Source organism: Pristis pectinata, chromosome 22 (assembly GCF_009764475.1).
Source record: "Pristis pectinata isolate sPriPec2 chromosome 22, sPriPec2.1.pri, whole genome shotgun sequence".
NCBI classification, from domain to species: domain Eukaryota; kingdom Metazoa; phylum Chordata; class Chondrichthyes; order Rhinopristiformes; family Pristidae; genus Pristis; species Pristis pectinata.
In genome coordinates, this window is record NC_067426.1 from 26,662,003 (window position 1) to 26,689,169 (window position 27,167).

The following is a 27,167-nucleotide window of genomic DNA, read 5'->3' on the forward strand; positions in this document are numbered from 1 at the left end:
ATCTGGAGGCCAAGGACAGTCAGGATTTGCCAAGCTGGGTCAAGTGAGGCATGATCAGTGAGTTAGTGGGGCATGGGTGGTGGGGGTGGTGGGGCGTTGGCTTTGATTTGGGGTAGAAGCCAAAATATTCCAATTAAGTGTTGGGATTAACCTGAGTGGGGTCCCAGACTGGAGTAGCATTTTGAGAGCACAGTTGTCAGGACACTTGCCCAATGATAGTCACTCAGAAAAAATTCTCAGAGAAGATTCCAAAAGGACCATTGGAGGAAAGACAATGTCATATGTTACATGTCAGATGTGGACACTGCATCAGATGCACAAGGGTGAACCTTGACCCACAATGACTTTTGGAATTTCAGGTGTGGTGCAGCTCATGAAGAAACGATTGCAATCATGTTCCACTCTGGAACAACATATTTTCAGATGTGGAGCACTGAAATGAGACAAACATGCATTACAATCATCACGCATAAACAAAGGTCTCATCATTCCACTCATCAACGTCTATTTCAAGTAGACATTATACATAAAAACACAGGCAGGTCTATGGATACTTTTATTTCTTAAATTAACCCAAAAGCTGCTGTAAATTATATGTCCATGCTTCATAATTTTAAAAAAGAGAAAATACATAAAACATTTGCATATCAGCTTTAACTTTTCTTTTGGCAGAGTAAGTCGCTGTAATCTTTCCCAATATTTATATATATTGGAAACAGTAAATAATCAAGCTATAGCATGTCAATACCATTTCCTGGAAACAATGACTAATCAATCAGTATTTTTAATATGACTTACTTCAATTAACTATTTAAAAAAATGTCTGTGGATACGTTTAAGCAGAAGCCTTACTGGGCCTGCTAAACACTAAATCAATGTCATTTCCAGATGGCTTAATGGGTTCTACAAGGATCGGACTGGCCAGTTATGATTCATTTTAGCATCTGACACGCTGTCAGAAAAGGAGTATTTTCTGAAATTTACGTTTCATGAAGTATTATTAAGTGATCTACATATGATTCTGTGCTGTAATTAATTGTTGCTGCAACTGGTTGTAATGTTCGACCTCTCTTTGTTTTACTTGGAGCAGTATTCCAATATTTGAATGTGCAGCTGTGTTCTACTTTACAGACTAAGAGTGTGTGAAACAAGAGACTAACAGTTAAGAGCCATGTTATGCATTTAACACTTGGCAATGGGATTATTAATATTGCAGTTTTATCAGAAAAAACTTGCCAATCAATTATTGTGACAACATAATTCCAGGCTGAGTTGTCTTCCTGCTACCCTGCATCTGTGTTCCTGCAGGGGGTGGCTGGAAAACACAGTGAGGTTCAACCCCTGACAATTTCACACAGGCATTTTGGCAGTTTCAAACTCAGAGGCCAGAAGAATTGTCAATCTTCTGCTATTGTCGTAACGGAGGTTACACAATAACCGCAACAGGGAAAGCGGAGGAAATCATCCACTGAAGTTGGAAAAAGCTGCAATTTGTGTAAAGATTGTTTACTTCTCTCTTATAGTGTCTAATGCTTTCTCTTAGGTAATGCTTGATTTGGTATTACCAAATTCCAAAAACAACAATGACTTACATTTATATAATGCAAAGAATAATTGAACCCATACCTCAAGTTAGGGCATATCACCAAAATACTTTGTGAAAATGATATGCTTTAAAGAGAATCTGAGAGGTTGAGGGACAGAATTCCAGAGTGAGAAATGAACTGTTTGAGGAACTCAGTGGGTCAAGCAACATCTTTGGAGGGAAATGGACAGTCGACGTTTTGGGTCGAGACCCTTCATCTGGACTGGACGCCAACTGTCCATTTCCCTCTGCAGATGCTGCCTGGCCCATTGAGTTCCTTCAGCAGCTTGTGTTCTGCTCCAGATTGCATCATTTGCAGTCTCATGTGTCTCCGAATTCCAGAGTTGGTGGGCTTGAATAGACAGCCATTGACAGCGGTGCAATTAAAATCAAAGTTGCTGTTGGACTACAGATAAATTGGAGGGCTGAATCCTGATCAAATTAAAAAGAGAGGGAGGCTAAGGTAATGGAGGTATTTGAAAACAAATATAAATTTAAAATTTTTAAGTATTTAGCAGGGCAATAAGGGCAGGGCTGATGGGTAGAAGGAATTTAGGACATTAGAAGACGGGCAACAGAGGTTTGGATGGCCTCAAAAAATAGAATGAGGTAAACTAGCTAGGAGTGCATTGGAATAGCCTAGTCTGGAGGCATTAAAGGCAAACTTGAGGGTTTCAGGTGTAATGAGCTGAAGGATCAGACAATATTACAGAGGTGGAGATGATGCAAATTTATGGTTAGAAACTATAATCTCATGTTAAATGTGCCACCAAGATGCAGACTGTCTGGTTCATTTGTATGGAAGAGGAACAGATGGCTAGAGAGAGTTTATGATAAGGAGAGAAGAAGATAGAAACATAGGAAAACTACAGCACAATTCAGGCCCTTCGGCCCACAAAGCTGTGCCGAACATGTCCCTACCCTAGAAATTACTAGGCTAGAAATTACTAGAAATTACCCTAGAAATTACTAGAAACGTGGCATCAGTCTTCCCAATATGTAGATGAGGGTGCTTACTGATTATCCATTTCTAGATTTCAGATAAGTAGTCTGACAATGTAGAAATTATATGCTGCTTTAATGAAAGCAGTACAGTATAAGACAATGGTCTGCACGGAATATCCTCAAAGCATTGCAGGAAATGGAGATGGTGGATCCTGTTGGAAGGATCTCCAACCAGACTATCATTTGGCAGAATGCCTCATCACAGAGACTGCATAGACTGGGGCTTTTCTCCCTGGAGTGTTGGAGGCTGAGGGGTGATCTTATTGAGGTAAATAAAATCATGAGGGGCATAGGTAAGTTGAACAGTCCACAGTCTGTTTCCTAGGGTAGGGGAATCTAAAACTGGAGGGCATAGATATAAGGTGAGAGGGGAAAAATTTAAAGGGGACATGAGGGGCAATTTTTTTTACACAGAGGGTGGTGGATATGTGGAATGAGCTACCAGAGGAAGTGGTAGATGCAATACAATTACAATGTTTGAAAGACATATGGGTAGGAAAGGTTTAGAAGGATATGGGGCAAACACAGGCAATGGGACCAGCTCATGAAGGCAGCTTGGTCAACATGGACAAGTTGGGTCAGCTTCCATGCTTTATAACTCTATGACTCTTGACCAGAGGAGTCTGTCACTAGAACTTTCAAGTAAACAAGAAGACGTTGCTTGGCTGATGTTAAAAAGGGTCTTCTCTCTCTCTGACAGGTCCTGAACAGACAGTCTGTGAATCAGCATGCCTGCACGCTATCCTCAAGACAGCTATGTTGGAGATGAGACTGTCGTCCATCTCCTTCTGGATTGTGTGTTGCCAAGAAAGTTGGGAAAGTGATGCAGTTGTCTTCGTTGAGATTCATCCCAAATGCCTGCATAACAAATAACTTGGAGCTCTACTGTCTGTTCCCAGGAATGCTCAGTGAGACAAATATCAACTCCTGCTGGAAAATTAATGACTTGGTGAAAGGTGGCCTCTGGTCTACTTGAAACATGCTGGTCTTTGAGTGCAAGGAGCTGTCCACAACAAAATACTGCAGACCGACAGACACCAAGATATAAGACTGTGTGCTGAAGCTTGGTGCAGCCATTGCAAAGCTTCTGTGGGGAACGGCCTTAATTTAAGGTCACATTGTAGGGCTGGAATCCACATGGAAATCCCTTGGATTGTTTGATTGGGGAACAGGGAAAAGAAAAGTTCATGCTGTGCTGATATAATGTGAATCTTGTATGAACGGAATACTCTTGTGACATGTGAATGTGCTCTATTATATATGAATAAAGTATATATTTGAAAAAATGTATGCAGTGTCAATGGGATACTTTAAAACTGTTGGTGACCCACTTTTGCTTCAAAAACAAAACCAACAGTTAATTGCTTCAAGAGTATCTCCCAGTTGCAAGCATCCCAAATGAATCTTTACAGCAGTTAATTTGTTTGCTCACAGAATTGACATCTGACTTCCTCCCTAATTCCTGGCCCTATTGAATAACAAGGACTTCGGGAACAATAGTTGGAAGCACAATAACCTATTCCCAAAACAGTCCTGCTCTCAAAAACAATAATTTCTTCATTGAAAGTGGCAATCAAACTGGATGGGTTTGCTCAAATTTCAACAAATAATTGAAACTTTCACAGCAGGTTGTACAGCAGACACTCGAAGCAAAGGAGTAATATGACCAAGGCAACATGTATTGGAAGACATTTAACGGTATACACAGAACAGCGATGTGGCCTGCCCTCAGATTCTCTACTTTTGTTACTTTTTATCTTTGTTACATTAAAACAAAATGTTGAAATCACACTGATGCAAACAGCTAGCTCTGCAGTGAATGGAACATCTGTTAGAATACAAATATGTAGTGATAGCCGATAAGCAACAAAATCTTTGGAACAGGCTGTAGACATTAGCTATTGAGGGAGCTGAAACTACCCAGAAAACTTGCCTTCCTCAGAATTCTGGAAAAGACCCAGATGAGTAACCACAATCATGTAAATATGCAGTGCTTTTCTTTCCTCCTAAAGAAAAAAAAGATGTACAAAGGGAGTGCCCAAACATAGGTTAAATAGTTAAACATGTTGCATTCATGAATTGGTTTCCTTCTGCTGTGCTCATCAGACTCAATACCTACTCAGGGAGTGTGCAGGTGCAAAGGTGGATCTACTGAAAACAACAGTGAAGGCAGCTGATAAAGAATAAACATTTTTAAACACACTTTGCCCTGAATCCAGATTATGCCAACAGGTGACACACCATTCAGGTTGAATTGGAGAAGCCCCAAGGGTCTTTTCTATTTCAGGACCTAGTTAATCGCAAGTCATTTAATATTCTCTCTTTAGCTTGCTGCTGAGAGTCTTCTTGTCAAACTTTTCATCACTGAAGATGGGCAGGAAGATTTAAAACAAAATGACTTGCTTGTAATTTGCAGGCTGGCAGCTAAGGATGAAGCCTTCAAAATTGACATCCCACCAGTATGTGCCAAATGATTTAATATAATTAAATCAGCAGTTGTGTGGTGGATGCAGAATATCCCTCACATGTGATGACAAATTCTACTAGTTGTTCAGGAAAGGGATTCCAGTGCAGTGTTCAGAAAGCCACGGGTCGGATCATCATGGTGGTGGACTTGAGGGAGTAGTGTGAGCCTTTCCAGTAATGCCATTTGATTCCATTAAATCGAATTGTATTCATCCCACCTGAGTAATACATGCCATTCAGGTTAGAAGGGCCACAGGCCTGAAACCACCATCCTGCAGGCAAAAGCAAATAACACAGTAACATTTAAAACATCTTCTTCTAATTGCCGCTTTAAGTGGTAACAATTTACCGCACTAAGATACAGCTGTTTTCTGGACATAAACGGCAACTAATTGGGCAGTGGTGTAATAGGACAAGAGCACAAGTGCATGATTCTCTGTGTAACAAGCTCTTAGTCTAGGTTATACCATATAGTAAAGGTGATCCAAATTTCTTATTTATTGGTAGTGGAGTATTGATAGCACCATTATTCTGATTAGCTGTTCTTCATCTCCAGGTGAAAGGTTAGGAAAGAGCAACCAAGTAAACTCAGAATCACTTTGCATGGAAATAAAGTCCTTCTGCCCATTGAGTCCGTGCCAACCATAGAGCCATGATTTACACCAATCCAACACTAATCCCATTTTATTCTCCTCAAATGCCCATCAACACTACCAGATTCTACTATTCAGCTGCACACCAGGGACTATTTGCAGTGGCCAATTAACCCACTGAGACCCATGTCTTTGGGATGTGCGAGGAACGTGGAGCACCCAGAGGAAACCCACACAGTCACAGGGAGAATGGGCAAACTCCACACAGACAGCGCCCGAGTCAGGATCGAACTTGTGTTGCTGAAACTGCTGTGCCAACCTATGTACAGTATATCACCAGCAAGAAAAAAATGCAATAATTTTAAAATACACTAGAGCTACTTAAATGTCTAATCTTGGTGAAAGCACAGCAATCTAGTGTTTAAACTAAGCAATAACTAATGCTTCTCATTGCAACTTTTTGCAATGTCCGTTGTTGACATGCAAAACACTCCATTGATACAACAAGAGCAAACACTTTGGTTCAGCTGGTATAAAAACAGAAATTCTGGAGATATTCAGCAGGTCAGATTGCATTTGTGGCATTCCCAGTGATACTTTCTGACGTGCTGAGTATTTCCAGCATTTTCTGCTTTATTTTAGATTTCCAACATCTTCGGTTTTTTTTTAATGTTCAGTTCAGCTAACTGATGCACCCTTTATCTACAGAACCATAGGAGTCACTATGTTGATGTCGAAGTCACGTATACGAGTGAATAAGAGCTGAAATGGGCTATGACAAGAGAGCTGGATTGTGGGAATACTAATGCTTTGCTCCAACAAAACCCATAACAGAATTAATGGAGACACAAGAAACTGCAGATGCTGGAAATCTGGAGCAAAAAACACAAGAGCTGGAGGAACTCAGTGATTCAGGCAGCATCTATGGAGGGAAATGGACAGTCAATGTTTCGGGTCAAGGCCCCAAAAGAAAGAGGGGAGGTAGCCAGTATAAAGAGGTGGGGGGAAGGGATGGAGCAAGAGCTGGCAGGTGATTGGTGGATCCTGGTGAGGGGTTGATTGGCAGGTGGTGGGGGGAGGAGAATTGGAATGATGTAAGAAGCTGGGAGGTGATAGGTGGAAGTGACAAAGGGCTGAAGAAGATTAAATCTGATAGGAGAGGACAGTGGACCATGGAATAAAGGGAAGGAGGTGGGGAGGGGAACCAGTGGGAGGAGTGTGCGGGTGATGGGCAGATGGAGAGGGAGGGGAAAGAGATGGGGTGATGGGGGCCGGTGGGATCAGAAAATAAATGCTGAATATGAGGAGCAGCACCTCATATTCTGCCTTGGTAGTCTCCAACCTGATGGCACAAACATCGATTTCTTTAACTTCTGGTAACCAATCCCCTCTGTCCCTTCTTTTTCCTTATCCCACTGGCCCCCATCACCCTGTCTCTTTCCCTTCCCTCACTCTCTTGATCTGCCCATCACCCACACACTCCTCCTACTGGTTCCCTTCCCCACCTCCTTCTGCTTATTCCATGGTCCACTGTCCTCTCCTATCAGATTCCATCTTCTTCAATCCTTTGCCACTTCCGCGTATCTCCGCCCAGCTTCATATATTATTCCAACTCTCCTCCCTTCCTCACCTGCCTATAACCCTCCACTCACTGGGATTCACCTTTCACCCACCTTGGTACACCCCTTCTCCCCACCTTGTTACACTGGCTACCTCCCCTCCTTCTTTCCAGTCCAGATGAAGGGTCTCATCTCGAAACGTCAACTGTCTATTTCCCTCCATAGATGCTGCCTGACTCGCGGAGTTCCTCCAGCTCCTTTTTGTGTTCCTACAGAATTAATGGATGCTTCCGAGGCACGTTATGTAAGCAGGCAGGATTTCGGACAAGGAACTCCGCACGCTTGAGCACTGGGTACTTTAATGGGAACTGTTATGTTTGTTCTTCATCAAGAGACAAACTTCCCATGGGTTTAACATCTGAACATTTTTATTAACCAACACCAGACTGGCTTGCTTTCCCTCTCTTTTTACAACTACTCCCTGTTCCCCCATGTGACCCCTTGCATTGCCTACTGGGAACTGTAGTTCTTTATTATAACTGCATAATAACACATAATAACACTGGAACTATTGGACCCAGCTGAAGGAAGGGATATAAAGGAGTTTCCCACTCAGGTTCACAAGGTCATCTAGAAATGAGCGTGAGACAACTGTACAAAATTTCATGTGATAAAATCATGCAATGTAGTTGTGCTCATAAATGGAAATAGCAAATCTTCTAAATCATGGACCTCTAAATCTGGTTCTCTACAATGGACCATTTGTTTCCACCATTGCTTCCACCTTCAAAATGCTCAGCAGGATCTCACAAGATACATTGACTAAGTAATTTACTTTTAGATTTTGGTTGAAAATACCCTGGAGAAGAATTCCTCTTGTTTCCTCCAGGTTCCCTCAGGGTGCTCTGGTTTCCTCCCACATTTCAAAGACGTACAGGTTAGGAAGTTGTGGGCGTGCTATGTAGGTGCCAGAAGCGTGGCGATACTTGTGGCCTGCCCCCCCCCCCCCAAATCACTGCACAAAAAGATGTATTTCACTGTGTGTTTCGATGTACATGTGACTAATAAAGATATCTTATCTTATATGCTTTTCCTCCAAATTGTCCTCATAGAATCTTCTAATGCCCACCCAGGATCATTCAAGGTTTCACCTTGGTTCAAGGTTTCACTGGAAGGCGACACATTCAACAGTGCAGTCCTTTCTCACCAACAGACTGGACTGTTGTCCTTAGATGCTTCGGTCAGGTCTGGGGAGCAACGAACAATCTCAGAAGTGCAGCCAGTACAAATTGAACTCTTTCCAGCTACTCGTGACTTCTCAAGACTTGCAAAAAAAAACCTTTAAGTAGGCCCTTAGTGAATCTGCTTCATTTCAAATTGACGTCTGTGGCGTGGGACTTCCTTAAATTTAAAGCACCAGAGGAGAAAGAGTGAGAGAACCAGGAGCTGCCAGAAGAAAATAAGAATGTCCTTGATCAGATATTAAACCAGAAAGAAATTATGGCAGCACTGACTTTGCCAGGCATTCAAGCAGCCATGTGTACCCTGGTGTCTCTCTCTTTCCCAGCTTTGAAATATCCTTTAGTTTCAGAAGCTATCTCTGCTGCCTTACACTGTCGGTGGGAATGTTTCAATTGGCATGTATTAAAGGAGTTGGGAACAGCCAAATTTACAACTGTTTATGTTAGTTTACTGCTTCAATAACCAAGCCTGTGTTAAAGTATTAAGCTAATCAGGCATGCACACAGAAACACCTGTGAAATGAGACATTGATATGTAAAATGCTGCCAAATTACTTGTGTCAGATCAGTACATGTGTTTATATTTAATTATAAACTACAAATACTGGAAACCTGGAACAAAATAAAAGGAAATGGGACGGTTCTACAGGGAAAGAAAACTTTAACTTGTCTTTTCCTTTTACAAATACTAATTAATGATCTTTCCACAGCATTGTGGGATTTTAGTAAAAAAGAGGTTGTAAAGAAACTTTGACAGAATATAGGAAGGTTGTATGGATGGGCAACAACATGGCAGGTGCAATATAAAGTGGAAAAATATGAAAGTACAGTGCACAAACTAGGGTTGTTTTCCTTGGAGCAGTGGAGGCTGAGGGGAGACTTGATAGAAGCTGATAAAATTATGAGAGGAAAAGACAGCGCAGGCAGCTGGTATCTTTTTCCCAGGTTCGAAATGTCTAATCCTTGAGGGCATGCATTTAAGGTGAGAGGGGGAAAGTTCAAAGGAGATGTATGGGGCAAGTTTTGTTTACACAGAGAGTGGTCGATACCTGGAATGTTCGGCCGGGGTCGTGGTGGAAGTGATAGAGGCGTTTAAGAGGCTCTTAGATGGGCACATGAATATGGAGAGAATGGCGGGATATGGATCCCATGCAGGTAGAAGGGATTTGTTTAATTAAGCGTCATTAGCTTAATTAGTTTGGCTCAACATCATGGGCAAAAGGGCCTGTTCCTGTATTGTACTGTTCTACGTTCCATGTTCTTAAAACAGAAAGAAAAACAGAAATTGGGTAATATGGATGTTCAAAGTGACTTAAGGTATACTTACATAATGAAAATCAACAATGTGAGTGGAGCGAGCAATTAGGAAAGCAAATTGTGGGTTGTCCTTTATTGCCAAAGGAATTGATTATCGGCACAAAGGTATCTTATTACAATTATATGTGCCTTTGGTGAGACCACACCTGGAGAATTCAGAGTTTCTGTGTCCTACCTAAATAGGATATACTTGCCATTGAGTGAGTGTGGTGAAGATTCACTATATTGGTTCTAGTGATGAGGTGTTTACTGTTATGAGGAGAGACTGAGTAATCAAGGTCTGTATTCTTTACACTTTGAAACGATGAAAGGAGATCACATTGAAACTTATGAAATTCTTACAGGGTTTGCGGGGCTGAGTACAGGAAGGCTGTTTCACTTTGGCTGGAAGCAGGGGTCACAGCTACACCATTTAGGGTTGAGACAAGGCAAAACTTCTTCAGGCAGAGGGTGTTGATTCCATGAATTCTCTGCCCCAGTCAGCAGAGACTCAGTCATGGAGTTCATTTAAAAACAGTGTTTGATAGATTTCTGGATATGAAGGGAATCACAGAATAAGGGGAAGGTGCAGAAAAATGAAGCTGAAGTGAAAGATCAGCCATGATCTGGATGATAATGGAGTCGGCTTCAAGGGCCAAGTGGCCTCCACCTGCTCCTCTTTCTTATGTTCTTACATTAGTTCGGTTAGTTTGTCCCCATGCATGAACTCGATTTTTAAGAGTAAATAATGATGATGCAAAATCTCAATGTGCACAAATTAGCTGATGTGTTTTCTACACTACAGCAGCATAGGTTATCATTGACTTTAATGTGCTTTGTGAAGCCTGAAGCTCATTAAAGACACTATACAGATGAAAATCTTACTTCTTAAATAACAACTGTGGCTCACCACATTAATGGAAAATATTACTACTGTAATTATAATTACAATAACACGAAATATTATGGAACATATTCAGAAAAGAGTGAAGAAATGTCAGAAATAAAACTGCATAGTAAATAGAAGGTGAAGGGGAGGAGTACCAAATGAAATTGAAGAACTGATACAATTAATACAATCTGGCTTCAATACATATTACATGCTCAAAATAGGAAGCAGGTCTGTGTACCTGATGAAGAGATGAGATTATTGAGTGGTGGGTATATATGTGGTTTTCAACTAAACAAGAATAAAGTGTGATTGTCCATGTGGCTTAAAGTTAGATGTGGTAAATGTGATGCATGATTGCTTCATGACCCAATGTGTCAAAGAGCCTCCAGGACCAATTCTCAGTTTAACTTTATTATGGCAACTGACCCAGGCGGCACAAAGAAAATGGAACTCATGCCACCCGAGGTGATGGCGACCATAACATGATTAGTTTTGATATGAAATGGGATTCAATGGTGCTGAGGGCCAACACTCAGGTGTATAATTTTTAACGGGGTAAATAAAAGGTTATGAAGGAAGAGGTAAAATGGATAGACTGAGGGGATTGTTTAAAAACATAATGACTACAGACAAAAAAAGACTTTCAAAGACATACTGATGCAAGTGCAGGACAAAGCTAGCCTACATAATATTGGCTCTATTCATTACTTTTCATATGTTCTTATGACATAGAAAGAGACCATCTGGCCCATCACGAATCTGCAGTCTGTCAGAGCAATCCCATCAGTCCCATAACTCAACTAATTTCCTAATATTCTCACACTTTGATAAATCTCAAACAGGTGATCAGAAATGTCAAGGAGCCTGATGTGAGGATAGCTGCAGACAATACATACGTGACCAGCAAGAGGACAATGAAAGGACATCAACTTGGACTGTTCACTCTCTTTCCCTCTCTCCACAGGTTTTGCCTGGCCTGCTGAGTATTTTCAGTATTTTCCGGTTTATTTGGGATTAAATTTGTTCTCGCTTGAAATGTGCAATGAAGTATTGCTGAACATAGAGTTCCATTGATTTCAATAAAACTGAATTTTGGAACCAGAATACAATGCATAGCTGTCTCTACTTGCAACTAAGAATGCATTTCCATTGGGCAATAATACCTGCACAACTCCTAAACAGACTGAAAACGATAACAAATTCATGGAATCTTTTGACACCAAATCCCAAAGACAGAATAAAGACATATGTGGAACACTCACAGATATCATGAAGTCTCTCAATACTTAGAAGGCTTCACTTGATTAGAGTTTTGGAATTAGTGTTCCCAAATTAAACACAAACAAGAAATCAAGTTCAGGGAATTGCAGTCAATGTTGGATAGAAATATCAGTATTTACCCACATACAGTAACTGCTGAGATTACCCCATACAACTGGCAGTGACTTTGGGAGTTTGACAGCTATTTAAATTGAATGCATTATAATGCTGATGTGGGAGCTTGCAGTTGAAGCAATTTTCCACAACAACCCACACAAACAACATGTACCAGGTTGGATCTGGTTCAGTGACAGCTTCACCATTGATATCAATTGAGTGGAGTGGCTGTGAGGGACCAAGGTAAATATTAATTACTTTTAACTTGAGTTGAATTGTTTAAATGTATTTATATTTTTAAGTGTGTCCGAATTTTATAAAGAAAACTAAATAAAATTAAGTTCTTGTCAATAGTTTGAATAGCTTGAATAGTTTTAATAGTTTCTGAAAGTCAGAAAAAAAAAGAAAAAAAAGAAAAAAAAGCTGAGACAGATTGAGTTGCGGGCTTTCATCTCCCTTATCACCCAACCCTTCCTCATTATCCAACTTCAATACATCACAGAAGACTGTGTTGATGCATTATGTCACATTGTAAGGGTCATCAGAAACAGCTCCTTCCCCTCTGCCATCAAATTTCTGAACGGTCCATGAACCCATGAACTCAACCTCGTTATTCCTTTCTTTGCACTATTTATTTATTTTTGTAATTCATAGTAATTTTATGTCTTTGCACTGTACTGCTGCCGCAAAACCACAAATTTTACATTGTCAGTGACAATAAATCTGACGCTGATTCTCAAATGCACTCGATAATGTCAGTTCATAACATCCTATAGAAACCAGCAGGGGCAAATTCTTGGCCCCAGTACCCAAACTCATTTCCAGTTACTGGGTCCCTAGTTTCCACGCTTCCTCAGTTCCCAAACTCTCTTCCATTCACTCGGCCTCAGTTCCCGCACCCTTTTTGGTTAGTCGATGGTCGGGTTCCCGCACTCCCACTCAACTCACCAGGTCTCGAGATCCTGCACTTATTTCATCTGACCAGAGTCTTGTTTCCTGCACTCCCTTTAAGCTTACCTGGTTCACAGGGAAATTTATTATAATACTGTCTAACATCTAAAGAAAAGTAAATTAATGATGTGCTGAGGTGTTCATTTGAATGACATGGAATAGTCCAGAAGATTTGCTGATCCAACACCACTAAAGAACAAGGTGTCCCAGAATATCAGAGTTTTATGTATTATTAAGGAATCTATTCCATACTGGAGGATTCAAAGAAAAAATATATGAATTTAAGAGGTGATGTCACTAAGTTATTGGAAATTTTCTGCCAAATGTATGTGTGCTAATTGGAAATTAATTTTGCAAGATAATGACTATAAACATCTGTGTCACTTAAAACAAATTAACCTTGAAGTTCATTCTCCAGTCAGTCTTGCTAAAAATGCTGTATGGTAGTATCAACTGTACCTTTGAAAATTGCATTGGGTAGGAACATAACTCTATCACCAAAAAGTAGGTAGAGAGGTGGCTCCTTTGATTAAACATAAGAACTAATTGAGAAGCTCAAAGGCAACACAAAAAATCAAACTCATTTCCAGTTATCTGGTACCTCTAATATAGAAAAATATCCCAAGTGGCTTCACAGAAATGGATTCTGAACTGAAGATGTAATTATAAGGAGTAATCAAAGATTTGATAAAAGGTCTGTTTTAAAGAGGATCCCAAAGGAAGAGAGAAAGAAGTGAAGAGATAAAAGAATTTAACAAAGAATTTGAGATCATTCAGTCTAGAGAGCTGATTGCATAGCTGCCAGTGTGGGATGAAAAGAGGATAGGGGCAGAAAGCTGAGCAAGAGGTAATAAAAATTCTGACATGTGAGGGGAAGGTCTGGAGAGGTTTATTAAAAGTCGGGTGAGGCTGAGAAGGATTTAAACAGGAGCTTGAGAATCTTGAGTTAGAGGTGTTAGGATAAGAGGAAGCAGTGTTTTTTAGCAAGGACAGGGGTGAACAGGAAGTTGGACCTGATGACAAACGACTTCAGTCAACAGAGCTTCAATTGTCTTGGAATTCATGCAAGGTGGGAGATGTGACACTGGTCAGGGAAACTGTGGAAGGTGGGAGATGTGACACTGGACAGAAAAACTATAGAAGGTGGAAGATGTGACACTGGTTAGGGAAACTGTAGATTGGTTATTGCCAGAGGTGGAGAAGGCATGCATGAGAGTTTAAGTGACACAGAGGCCAGCAGAGACAGAGGCCAGGGGATGTTAGAGATGGAATTAATCAGTCTCTGTGTTGGAGAATCTGGTTCAGATGTTCAGGGCAAAGACTGCAAACTGTCCATTCCTAGAACATTCGTTGGGAATGAAGAAGAGGACAAGTGCTAATCTTTTCTCTCCGAGGTAATATAAGTCAGCAGATTATTTTAGAGGAGCCTGATAGTACTCAAAAATCGTCCAGCCTGTGATGGACAGGTTAACCGGTTGTGTGGCTTTTAAACTCAGTTGAATGTTGATGGGATTTGAAGGAGTAAAGGAGGGAGCCATGCCAATGGGATTATGCAAGGAAGCAGGGAGCATGGATCCTTCTGGAGACAAAGGCATCCCAGGTGGACATGAGGGAATGGTTGAGCAGATTGATGGGAAAACAGGAGCTGCTTGAATCTGGAGATTTGATTACCATCTTGATATCATTTCAAGTATTTGTTTTTGTAATGAATACCGTGAAGTTTATGGATTGGAACCTGTTCCATTTCTGTGCTTACAGCAGCTGTCACACCAGACACCGACAGATAATAGGCTCGATATCATTGATATGCAATTACGTCCACACTGAACTGAAAGATTAATGACTGTGAAATTGCAGCTGCAAAGTTGGTTTCTGGGAAATTCTAGCCCCAGTATTTATTAATGCAGTAAAGAATTTAAAATGTTCAGCTATTGTGTAAAATTAACTATAACCAAAGAATATTTCTGCATTTATGAATCATATTCATTTGCTAGAAGTAGATATTTAAGTAGGATTAAGTGCAATTTTAATTTAAAGTAAATTAATATCAACCCAAATGTCAAGCTGTTTGTAATGGAACTCCTGAATCAAATCGCCACAGAGAACATTATAAGATGGGCCTTTCATCTCCAGGACTGAAGCATAAGCCTAGCACAGAATTGTAGATTGGATGCCTCTCCGATTATCATTTTAGGATTCTTTTGTATTCATTTACAGAGCGTGAACATCCTTGACAAGGCCAATGTTTATTGACTTCCTCTGAAATTTTGATCAAATGGACACTGTGGTGGCTCTCAACAGGAGACAGGCAAGATGGGAGTTGTTGTGGAATGGGGAAATTGAGATTGTTTTCAATGAATGCACAGGATGATCATCTCTCTCTCTCTCTCTCCCCCTGCTTTACAGCTGTTGGCACAGACTGAACCACTAAGGTAACAAGACTGTACAGTGCTGTTGGTCACAATGGATATTGGAGCTTGCTCTGTTGTGTATTGCAAGCTTCTTCCAGTTGTGGCTGTAGCATGTAGCATAATTCGAAGTTCAGATATCCTTATCTCATTCAGTTCTCTTGATGTTTTTCTTTGCTGGAACCCTTTGCTGGAGATATCCACCTATGGGCAGTCTGTCACCACCCCCACACCTCCTCCTCCTCCTCCCTCTTGCAGATTGCTCTGGCCTGTCTGCCTTCTCTTCATTCTGCCTTGCATGATCAATTCATGGAGGAATGATACTGAAAGCACCATTTTCTTGTGAAGGGAGGAACAGTGGTGCAGCAGTTAGATCTGCTGCCTTGCAGTTCCAGGGACCCAAGTTCAATCCTGACATCGGGAGCTTTCCTTGTCACAATGTGGGTTTCGTCCCACGTTCCACGGCTGTACAGGTAGACTAATTTGTTATGTAAGTTACCCCTTAGTGTTGGCAAGGGCAAAAGAACCAAAAAGAAGTTAATGGGCAACTGAGAGAGAATAAGTTGCAGGGCTTTTGAGAGAGAGAGAATGGAATTGTTCCACTTGGAGCTGATATGGACACGATGGGCTGAACGGTCTCCTGCAGTGCATTGTAACTAAGGAAGAAGACTTGGAAATGAAGAGACACAACCATCCCTCCTGTGGAGTCTACAAACTGCCATGAAGTCTGGAAACATCAACATCTTATAAATCAATCAGCCAATAATCTGCAAATAATTGTTGATCCCTTTAAATTACATGGATGTTTGGGTGGGGGTGTGGGACACTGATGAGGATATTCTTCAGACACTGCTAAATGCCAAATCAGCACATGTAGCACGAGCTGTTTCACTGAGATCCAATTTGGCAATAAAGGGGCCAAATCAGTGTTGAACTTTGATTGACTTCATGATTTGCCAAATCCATGGAGCTTCAGCATGCGAGAGTGTTGTGCGTCCTCATAGCTTTCCTAATGTGATGACTGGCAAAATGTGTACAACATGTGTGGGTTTCAGACAACAATTGGAGCCAAAGGAGCACGTATTGCCCAGGAAACATCTAGAAAGCATCTGAATTTTACAGTAATTGTTTCTCGAAGTTTCTCTCTAGGTTGACATGCTTCCAGCTGCCAGGTTTATCCTTTTAGTTTTGTCTGAATAACAATGGAACATCTGCAACCCACCAACCTTTTGGCATCTTTCTTTTATTAATGGATTGTGAACAGTCTCTGAACTTTTCACTCTTACAACCACCACGTACCCCCACCCCGGCTCTGCAATTCAGACACTATTGTTCTACCTTGAGTACTGCCAAACTGTCAAATACGTCTTCTTTATATGCTGTTATTCTCTCCAATTTCTCCATGACCTCTTCCTTTATTGTGACATTCGCAGCATTATTTTCTTTAGTGGAAACAGATGCAAGGCCCAGAGTGAAATGAACTTGGCCAATTATCCACTTGTTGCTTACGAGCATGATGTTTGTAGTATTAAAGCAACCATGATTTGAGACTAAAGAATCCCAGACAAATAATGAAGGTCATTGTGGAAAATGAAATTATCATTTGGGTGTGGTAAGGGGTATCCACAATGTGCATGAAGTGCTCTACTGGTGTATTTTTTTAATTCTTACTCTTAGTTTATATTGAGTTACATTTGACCAAGAATTTCTTGCTACATTATAGATGAAAATAAAATCTGTCAATAGATACTCCTTATGCTGATAAATGTGAGGTCAAGAATAAAAAAAAACAGTGGTTTGAAATATAAGTGATGAGATGGGTGAAAAAGAGACAGACACAAACATTTGACATTGAAGGTTTTACATTGTAAATTTTTTGCATGCTCTTTTTTGAACATTGTTACTGTGACATTCCTCCTCCGGTCCCTTTTTTGTCTGAAAACTGGAGGTCAGACTGAAGAAATTGCAATGTTTTGAAAGCAGTTTCCCAGTACGAACAACAGATAGCTGGAAAATGAAACTCTTCTGTCTTACCTCCAGACGCCATCTGGGAGCATTTGCAGCCACATTCATCATTGTCGACGTCCTTGGTGCTGAATTGTGTACCAGAGGGGCTGAAACTGCTGGTTCTCCCGGCTGTTCCACTGTAACCCTTTATGTGGATCCTGTGAGATAAACAGCAGAGAACTGAAGGAATGCAAGCAATCACTAGCCTGCCCTTTGGCTGAGTAAAATGCTTCCTTTGGCATTTGCTGTTCAACAAATGAAGGAAAAAGAAATGTATTATTATGACCAGGCCAAAATAAAGCTGACATTTACACACAATGGCCATCCCAGGGAATGTATTGACTTAATTATGGGGCGAGATTGTTCAGAAATTTTTTCTGAATTTGTGTATAGGCCCGCCAACAATTTCTGATGAGGAAGAAACACCCAATTAATAGTGAAATTGCAGAAGTTGCCAATTGATTTGCACGGTTCTGTCATTAACTTTGTAAAACTGGCTCTTTGCCTGCCTGTGATTTTGAAGTGTTACATTTTTCTGGATTTGCACATTAATTCCTCAGCAAGTTTACCACAGAGAATTAAATTTAGCAATTAACTATGTTAGTATCTTTTTATCAGCATAACAATTGTTGCAGTCATCGAGTCCTGTGACTGCTAATCAACTACTCTGGCCCAGAAAGTGAAAACTTTAAAAGTTAGAACCTCATTTCTGCAGGTTGTGAATTGTTTTTGGAGATTTGCAAAATACCATTTTTTTCCTGCTTGCATTCTCTTTCTCTGTGTCCTTTTTCTCGGTTTTATTTATTTTCTTTTGGATTCTACACCTTCCTCATTCTTCCTATTTTGTTCCTCAGTTTTTAAATCTCAGTGATTAAGAAATTATAAAGTTTGGTCCTTCGCTCAACAAGGTCTCAGATAACTTGATGCCCCACAAAAAATCCTAGATTTTATTCAGCTTCACACTTCAATGTGCTCACAGCATTTACAAATATAACTTTGATATCCATTATCTTGCCCTTCACTATTTTGAATCAACATGCCACTGCTCTGATCTGTGAGATTGTTCAACTTTATCTTTCAGGCCTCTGGCTGATCCTGTACAACCAGCAACCACACTCTCAAACTCACTTATTATCTGTAAGTTGTAACATTTGCCCTGTGTTCCTGACTATAAGTCAATGTTCAGAAGAACTGGGATGATGTGTTTCCAAGGGAAATCTTTCACCTTTCCTTTGTCTCCCACTCTGACCTAATAATGGACCTTGCATGAGAACCAATTAGTTCCGAGCCGTGAAGATATTTCTTGCCTATTTGCGAGTTTCATGTTTCAGTTGCCATTGTTCTGATCTGATGTGGCAGCTTTCCTTGCAGAACTCTGCAAAACATTAAGGCCAAGGTTTCTTCCTGCTCTTATGTTGCTATGAATCCATTTTGAACCACACTTCACGATTTTGTGCTAAGTCATTCCAGTTGCTCAATAATTTCCTTCTAAAAACAATTCATTTATTCTCAACTAGATGTTGTTAACATCTCAGTTGAGTTGACGTCAATCATTAAGGATTTCAGGAATGTATTTTTAACATGAAAGAAGCTATCAAAATCTAAGTTTATTGGAATGCCCGTATGTTGTTTCATTTGGAATTTTCCGGTCATTGGGTAGGAATGTAGAACAGCTGGTTAGCTGCAGAGTAGGCAGCAATGGGTCAGAGACTTCTACACCTGTGCTCTTAATTTGACACCTGACCTCTTTCCCCATCCCTGGACTCACATTGTGTCCTGAGAAATACTGCAACTTACTGAGCTGGCGAGGCCGATATACTCTGTATCTGGAACCTTAGCTTTTTGCCAGCTACCGTTAGCACTTCTATTGCAACCATTCATCTGAATGGGGTTTCCAACTCCATTTAAAATTTATGATCAAGTGAGATTTTCTTTAATATTTCTTTACTTCTGTGTATGTTTATGCTTGTAATTAATTAAGAGTACCAACATGTGCTTCTATTACCTTTTGTTTTTAAATTTTTCATAATAAATTAAAAATTATAAAGTTATAATTTTTGTCCAGCTGCTGCGAAGTATCTTCTGGTCATTGAGGCATTTAGAAGCCAGTCAGAAGGCCATCATGGCAGTCCATGGTCAGGACCGTAGTTCATATGGCCAGCAGCTAAATTGCTGCTCACGGCCCTCTGTTCCCTGTAGGAGGGATGTGGTGACATTTGGAGCAGTATGGTTGCAAGAGTTTGGAATGGCCACATGGTCAGTGTGGGTGGCAATTGCAAGGCCTGAAAGATGATCGACATCGTCAGGCCCATCATGTTATTTTATCAATGGAAAAGTTATTGGAATGAATGTTGGGAATAGTGCACAGCACAGAGCCTTTACATGTTTGTCAGACAGTGACAGTACACAGTGAAAGCTACTACTGGAAATTCAGCCTTGGTTGGAAGCATCAAGAATGCAATATTAACTTCAATGGAATCAAATTCTGGCTGTGCATTGTTCTCCGTAATGTACTGCGTGTTCGCAACTACCAACCAAATGCAAATTATTGGGTGTTGGGCTCCTCATCTTTGGAAGGAAGTGACTAAGAGGGAAACTTGAAGATACATGGCTCAGTATTATCCAAGGTCATAAATTCCACAGAAAGTTGCATCAGTAACAACAGTTAAGTTAAAACAATGACAGTAATTGGTGTTTGTAGTGGGCAGCAGATAGTTGAAAATTCACCTCAATATTTTCTTGGCGTTTGCAACACTTTCAAGTGCACCAATTATCAAAATACTTCTTTTAGCTGGGTCTGTCACAAAAATAAATGAATGAGAGATCTCTTTAGAAATATTTGGAGTAATACAGCACAGAAATAGGCCCTTTGGCAGTGAGTCCATACCACCTATTACCACCCACTTACACTGACCTATATTAATCCTATTTTTATTCTCCCCACATGGTCATCAGCTTCCCTTAGATTTTACCACTCACCTACACACTTAGGGAAATTTACAGAGGCTAATTAACCGACCCACCTACATGTCTTTGTGAGGTGGGAGGAAACTGGAGCACCTGAAGGAAACCCATCAGGTCACGGGGGAACATGCAAGATCCACACAGCACCTAAGGTCTGGGCTGAACTTGAGTCTCTGGCACTTTGAGGCAGTGACCCTACCAGCTGCACCAGTCTGCATTGTAAAAGCTTGAAATTAAAAACTGAGGAGTTACAGTGTAGTTTTCCATCACACGCAGTTTTTTTAAAATGGAAACACGTTATAAAACTTAACGAAGACACATATAAACCAGATAGGACTGAAAGGAGTTAATATATAACTTAGTATATGGGGAAGAGGAGAAGACTGAAAATGACATGCATTGGACACAACTTTCTAAATTTAGTTCCAAAATCCAGAACTAAGTACTGGACATTTAGTTCCAGTATCAGAAGTGGATACTGCACACTAAGGCCACTGTATTGCACATGTGCTATTTGTGACTGAGGAATTGTTTATTTTATGACAGGACATTGTAGGCTATACAGAATGTAGCAAATTCATTGTTCTGATCTTTGTCTCTTCTATTAATGACACAAAACATATTAATAAATCACTGGAATGTCACCTGTACACTGATAAATCTGGAATTATTATTCTGGCTTGATAGAATATCTAAAAGAAAATAAACATTTGCCTCTACACAGAGTTGATTGTGTGACCTAAGCCAATGAATAAACTCTGCCTTCAACAGTCCACTTGTTCTCTACTTTTCTATGCTTGGTATTAACCACAAAATGAATTGTATGCATTAATTACTTATGTGAAAAGATGCTGAGAATATATAACATTTCACCAGCTGTGAAACAGATGCAGCACTCGAGGTCATTGACTTGGGTGTATTTATTAACACACCAAGAATGATGTGCACACATCTGCTGGAGAGTTCTCCAGTTTCCTCATTTTATTTCTCATTATATAGACATAGAATCAAATCAGTATTTTATTTTATATTTGTAATCAACTTGCTTTATGGCAATGCTGCCTTTCACCTACAATACTCGAGTATTGGACTACTATCGGAGCGACTGAATCCAATGTGGCATTCTATAGGAAATGTGAGTTTTATTCACTTCGGTTAGATCATTAATCTCGGATGTGAAGTTAATAGTTATTGACCAGTGCTGTTTCTTAAGGCAGCAATGTGAGGAAGATGGTGAAGTAACAGAGCTGACTACATGTAGGACGGTCTGACAATCCCACTCCAGGACTGAAGAGATCCAAAGAACTAAAGGGAGACAAAAGAGAAGATCCAAACCAAGGAAGTCATAGGAAATTAGAATTTCTAACCCGAGTAAAGCCTTTTTTCAGCATGAACGGGCAATACTCAAGTCAGTAAATGGGCAGAGGTGGGAAGAAGGAAAGAGGAGGGTCAGACTTTCAGAGAATCACAATGGTTACAGCAAGAAAGGAGGCCTCTAGCCTCTTGAGTCTCCACCACCTCAAAGGAAGAGGAATTCAGCTAGTCTCACTCTCCCACCTCTTCCCTATAACCCTACAAATTATTCCCTTTCAGATATTTATCAAGCTCACTTTTACACACTACAACTGTATTATAGTTCGTGAGCAGAATACAGAAGCAAGATACGATCCTTCATTGTTACTTCTCAGTTACTTTTGATGGTGTTGTGGTATTAAATCAGGAGACTCTGAAATTAATTAAAAGCGGATGTTGAGTAAGAAAACTTAACCAACAAATTAATAGGTATAAAGTCTTAAATAAAATGGAGTAGGAGGATTGGAAGAAAACTCCAGAAAATGAAATTCAAATGTTTGTAAATGCCTTCTTGAACATGCAATTTCTAAAAATCTAATTAATTTAGCAAATCACCACAAGGCATAGTTGTCAAAGAATCAGATTGCACCCACATTAATATACAATTCTAGTCCAATGGCATTGGAACCACAGGATATGAATTGGACTTCTGACTATACAAGCTGCACAGGGAATAGAATCTGAAGTTGGCAAGAGAATCTGAAATCTACAGAGAAATCTACTAGAGAATCTGAAATCTACAGAGGTTAAGGAGAGATGAAAGTTCCATGCAGTTGCTCGCTGCCTGTGGCCCCTGGGTGCCTATGCACAAAACATCTCTGGTGTGGCTCCCCTCCATCTCCTCTTCAGCTGGAGTTAGCAGTTGGATCCAAGCTGATCAACAAGGCCCTGAGCAGTTCGGGACTTTATCAATTGGGCACTCCCACTGAAATGTCTTGAGGGGCAATTAACCTGCATGTCCAGGCTGAGCTAGCTGTCAAAACTGTCAAAGAGCTTGACAGCTCCAACTGCCACATGTATGGACATTAAAAATTAGACACACTAGAGATTTTATGTATTAAAACACTTAAAATGCACAACTTTTTAAGTAGATCAATACCCATAGAAACAATTAAAAATGCAAATAACTTATAACTTACTCTTGTCCTTTGCAATCTCCCTTTCTACTTAAGTGAATGGAGTCACTGATCTGCACTTGATGTAACCAGGTGCAGATTCAGGCAGAATTTCCAGAAGCCTGCCCTCGACCATTAAACTCCTCAAGGAGTCCAGTGTCAGAGCACAGTCGGAATATCCCAGCTAATCAGCTGTGGGCCACAATCCTGAACTTCCACACTCTAACGGAGCTCAAATCCGGAAGCACTGTGTTGACTTGTCACCATTTTAGCAGAAGATTTTGTCCAACTTGGATTAAAGAGAAAATCCTGGAAATAATTGGTCTTTTGAAGCAGGTGTACAAGAAAAAGCATTGTCAAAAGATTACAAACTTTGGAAACTGTCCAAACATTTAAGTAGCAGAAATATAATTCTCAACATTTAATGTCAGAGAAATCTTTACTAAATCACCATCACCAAAGGAACAGGTGAAAAAAATCTACATGAATTCAATCATAAATTGAATTTACATAAATTCCCTCATGTAATTAAACTTCCAGAGGTGTGGTTAGAATGACTACCACTGACATCAAGGCGACATTTGTGGCACTAGGGAGGTTTTTGATTATCCGAAATCTCAAAGCATTATAACAGGAGTTCCTTAGGACAATGAAGGTCCAACCACTTTCAGATGCTTTAATCATGAAGTCAAACATGGGGATATTCAAAGATGATTGTAGAGTTCAATTCCAATTGTAACTCCTCAGATAATGAAGTATTCTCTGTTCAGGTTTGTATCTTACTGTGACAGGTAGCATTCATGTCTCACAGATATAAGATGATAACAGTCTCCCTTTGTTTGGGATGAGTGTAGTTATCTGAACATGACTGAGGACAAAACAGTCTGCCTAATTGGTGTCCTACCCACATACTCACACATTTGTTGTTCCACTCCTGGGACATTGTGGATGCAGTGTGTACTGTCGATAAGATGCAAATTACCAAGGCTTCTACAGCAGCAAATTCCAAATCTACAACACTTACCATCTACATGGACAAGGCAGTGACAATGCACAATCCCGACGGAACTTTCCTTCTGTGTCACTGGATCACAGTTCTGAAATTCTCTACCCTACAGCAGTGCTGAACAACCATCAACCCACAGACTACAACAATTCAAGAACATGGTTCACTACTACCTCAAGGGCAATTGGGGAATGGTGATAAATTGCCTTGCCAGAGACAGCCATATCCCACAGAAGAATATTTAAAAAATGTTCTTTCTTGAATGTATGCTACAATACATAATTATTCACTTTGAGAACACAGGTAAAGATTATTAGTACTAGGTAATGATAGCACCATTAATCATCAGTGGATAAAACATATTATTATCATGACACATCCGTTAATTCTGCAATATATACTTCAATTCTCATCAAAAGCATACTCAAAAGATTGAAGTAATTAAAGCCCTGATTTAGATGGAACACATTTTAAAGATAGATGGCTGCTGAGGTTTCAAGGGTATTTCCCAGTTTGTTACATCTGTTATTACTAATGAGATTACTGTTTTGTTGATTGCTGATTTGCAATCATTCCTACATAACCATTATTGTCTGTTTCAATGTTGTCAGAACATTGTATCTCTGGTCTTTCATTCCACCTCCTGGAGAATACATATACATAAAGATCTCATGCCTTGTTTTACACCTGATATATGTAATATATGAATAAATAGTATACACATGTGCATCTATGCAAAGGTATATGGACCAAGCTGAAAATGCCACTGCAATATAAATGAAGCCAGCAAGATACTTATTATTTTGGATGTTAAGGTACTTAATCCAAATTTGACAAATTCATAGCAACTGACTCCTACAGGATATTTAAGCTACAGTAGGTCAGATCAGAACAAAATTACGTAGGACTTTTTTGTTCGTTTTCCTGATCTTCCTCTTGTGTAGCCTCATTGCAAAACTTCCCTCTTTCAGTCGATCATCAGTTCCTGGTGCCATTGATGGGGACTGGGGAAGTGCTGCCTAATGAAAGGACATGTCAACTCTGAGACTCAATGTGTTGAGAATGTTTTGTTCTTAATGTACATAAATTGCTAGTTTTATTTTTTCTGGATTCCCTTATATCCTCACTAGGATGGGTTGCGTAAACCAATGGGTGGATATTTTCCAAGAATCATAGCAATTTTTATAAGTCTTTTGCCATCTCTTTTGCTTCAATTATCTAAAATGGTTCCAAAATGATACAACAAATATGATGTGTAATTTACTTTTGACAAATCAGTAGGTGGAGTAGTCAGTCCTGCTGCCACACATCTCCAGTGATCCGGGTTTGATCCCAATCTCAGGTGCTGCCTGTCTGGAGTTTGCATATTTTTGCTAGACCTTGCAGGCTTCTCCCAGGTGTCCTGGTTTTCTCCCACATTCCAAAGTCATGCTGGTAGGTTAATTTGCTTCTTTAAATTGTCCCTAAAGAAGGTGGCAGGAGAATCAGAGGGAGTTGATGGGTGTGCATGAGAGAAGAGGTAGCATAGAAATAAGTGGGAGAATGGGATTGACAGGATTGTTCTGAGAGGTGGCATCATCTCAATGGGCCGAAAGACCTACTTGTAAGAAAATGGTAGCACTGACCAAAAGGTTTGTTTTCTTTAAGCCTAGTTGCCACTAGTTGAAGGACTGGAGGAACAAAACACAAAAGAATAAATGAAATTGGAAATGGTATTATCCTAGATTTGTTCCGTTGGTTAATATTATTTGGATCACATATATATAACTTAGGCCAAAGGGATTATTGTATTTTGGAACAATCTCTTCACAATGAGATGAAAATTGAAACCCGGTGGAGCTCAAAGCATGGGAAAGTTGACCAAGCAATATGAAAACCCCACAATAGATTCCCCAGGACCTCCTATTCCCAATGTCCCTTTGTTGTGTTCTTTGAAAATCTGCTGGATGATGTTTTGATAAAAACCCTCTGTGCAATTTTTCAGGATTTATGGTTGTCTCTGAGAACAATGTTGGTCATATTTAAACAACACTGTTCTCTGTGATAGGGATCTGCAGGCTTCAGGAATAAACTCCTACTGTGGGTCTCCTGTCTGCTCAGAACACTTCGCAGTTGCACTTCAATAACTTATAGGTGACATCATTGTATTACAAAGAATGGCAAAGTGACCAGTTACTTTGCATTGGTTTGTCTGGGTGACAGGGTTGTTCACCAATCAGCAATATTTCTTGAATCTGATGTTCGGCTCTAAAGCCTCAAAATCAATTGAAAATATATTCACAGCTGGCAGTGACAGTCTTGCATCACTGAACAAAACAATCTACAGACTGAACATAAAACCTTATTAGGTCATCATATCAGTAATCATCAACTTGTGACCTCACACTTCTCCCTTCCAACAATTAAACTCCATTTGCCAGTCTTTTGTCCACTCACTTAATCTATCTCTATCCCATTTCAGAATCACAGTGTCTTTATCACAACATACCCTTCCACCTATTTCTTATCAGTGGCAAAGTTGGAAACCTTACATGCTGTTCCTTCCTCCAGATCATTAATGTAAATAGTGAACAATTACAGGCTAAGAGCTGATCCCCATCGTACTTTATTAGTTACCTCCTTCCAGTCTGAAAAGAATCCATTTAATCTAACTCTCTGTTTTCCATGAGACAGCCAGTTTTCAATGCATTCTAACATACTTCCTGCAATACCATGGGCTTTTAATTTATACACCAGCCTCCTATGTGGCACCTCATCAAATATCTTTTGGAAACCTAAATACACTACATATACAGCTTCCCTTCTATTAACTCTCCTTGTTACATCCTCAAAGAATTCAAGCAAATTTGTCAAACATGATTTACCTTCCATAAAACCATGTAGTCCAGATTTAATTATATTCAGATTTCTTAAATGATTAGCTATTTTCTCCTTGCTTATTGATTCTAGCATCTTGCCAATATTAGTTTTTAAACTAACTGGCCTGTAATTCCCTGCCTCCTTCCTTTCTCCTTTTATAAATAAAGGAGTCACATTGGCTGTTTTTCAATCTTCTAGTATTTTCCTGTAGTTTAGCGAGATATGAAATATTTCAACCAATGGGTCCACTATCTCTGCAGCCACTTCCTTTCAAACCCCAACGTGAAATCCATTGGGTCCTGGCGATTTGTCTGCTTTTAACCCCAGGATTCAATAGATGGGGGACAGATAGGAGGTTCTGTGGGAGAGATCGAGAATCCCCGATGGTCTGTTGCCTCCCTGGTGCCAGGGTCTGCGATATCTCGGATCAAGTTCTCGATACTCTTAGGAGGGAGGGTGAACAGCCAGATGTCGTGGTCCATGTAGGGAC

General features: G+C 40.1%; 1 protein-coding gene across 2 annotated transcripts in view; it reads right to left on the bottom strand.

The window, feature by feature from the left end:
- Positions 1-543: 543 nt before the first annotated feature.
- angpt2b (angiopoietin 2b) overlaps positions 544-27,167 on the bottom strand; it is a 135,229-nt gene continuing 108,605 nt past the window's right edge. For both annotated transcript variants that reach the window (XM_052036372.1, XM_052036373.1), the window contains 2 exons: positions 17,408-17,538; positions 544-5,328 (listed from right to left, as the gene is read on the bottom strand). In XM_052036372.1, coding sequence (XP_051892332.1) covers positions 5,168-5,328; positions 17,408-17,538 — 292 coding nt within the window. In that variant the 3' untranslated portion in view covers positions 544-5,167. The remainder of the gene's footprint in view (positions 5,329-17,407; positions 17,539-27,167) is intronic.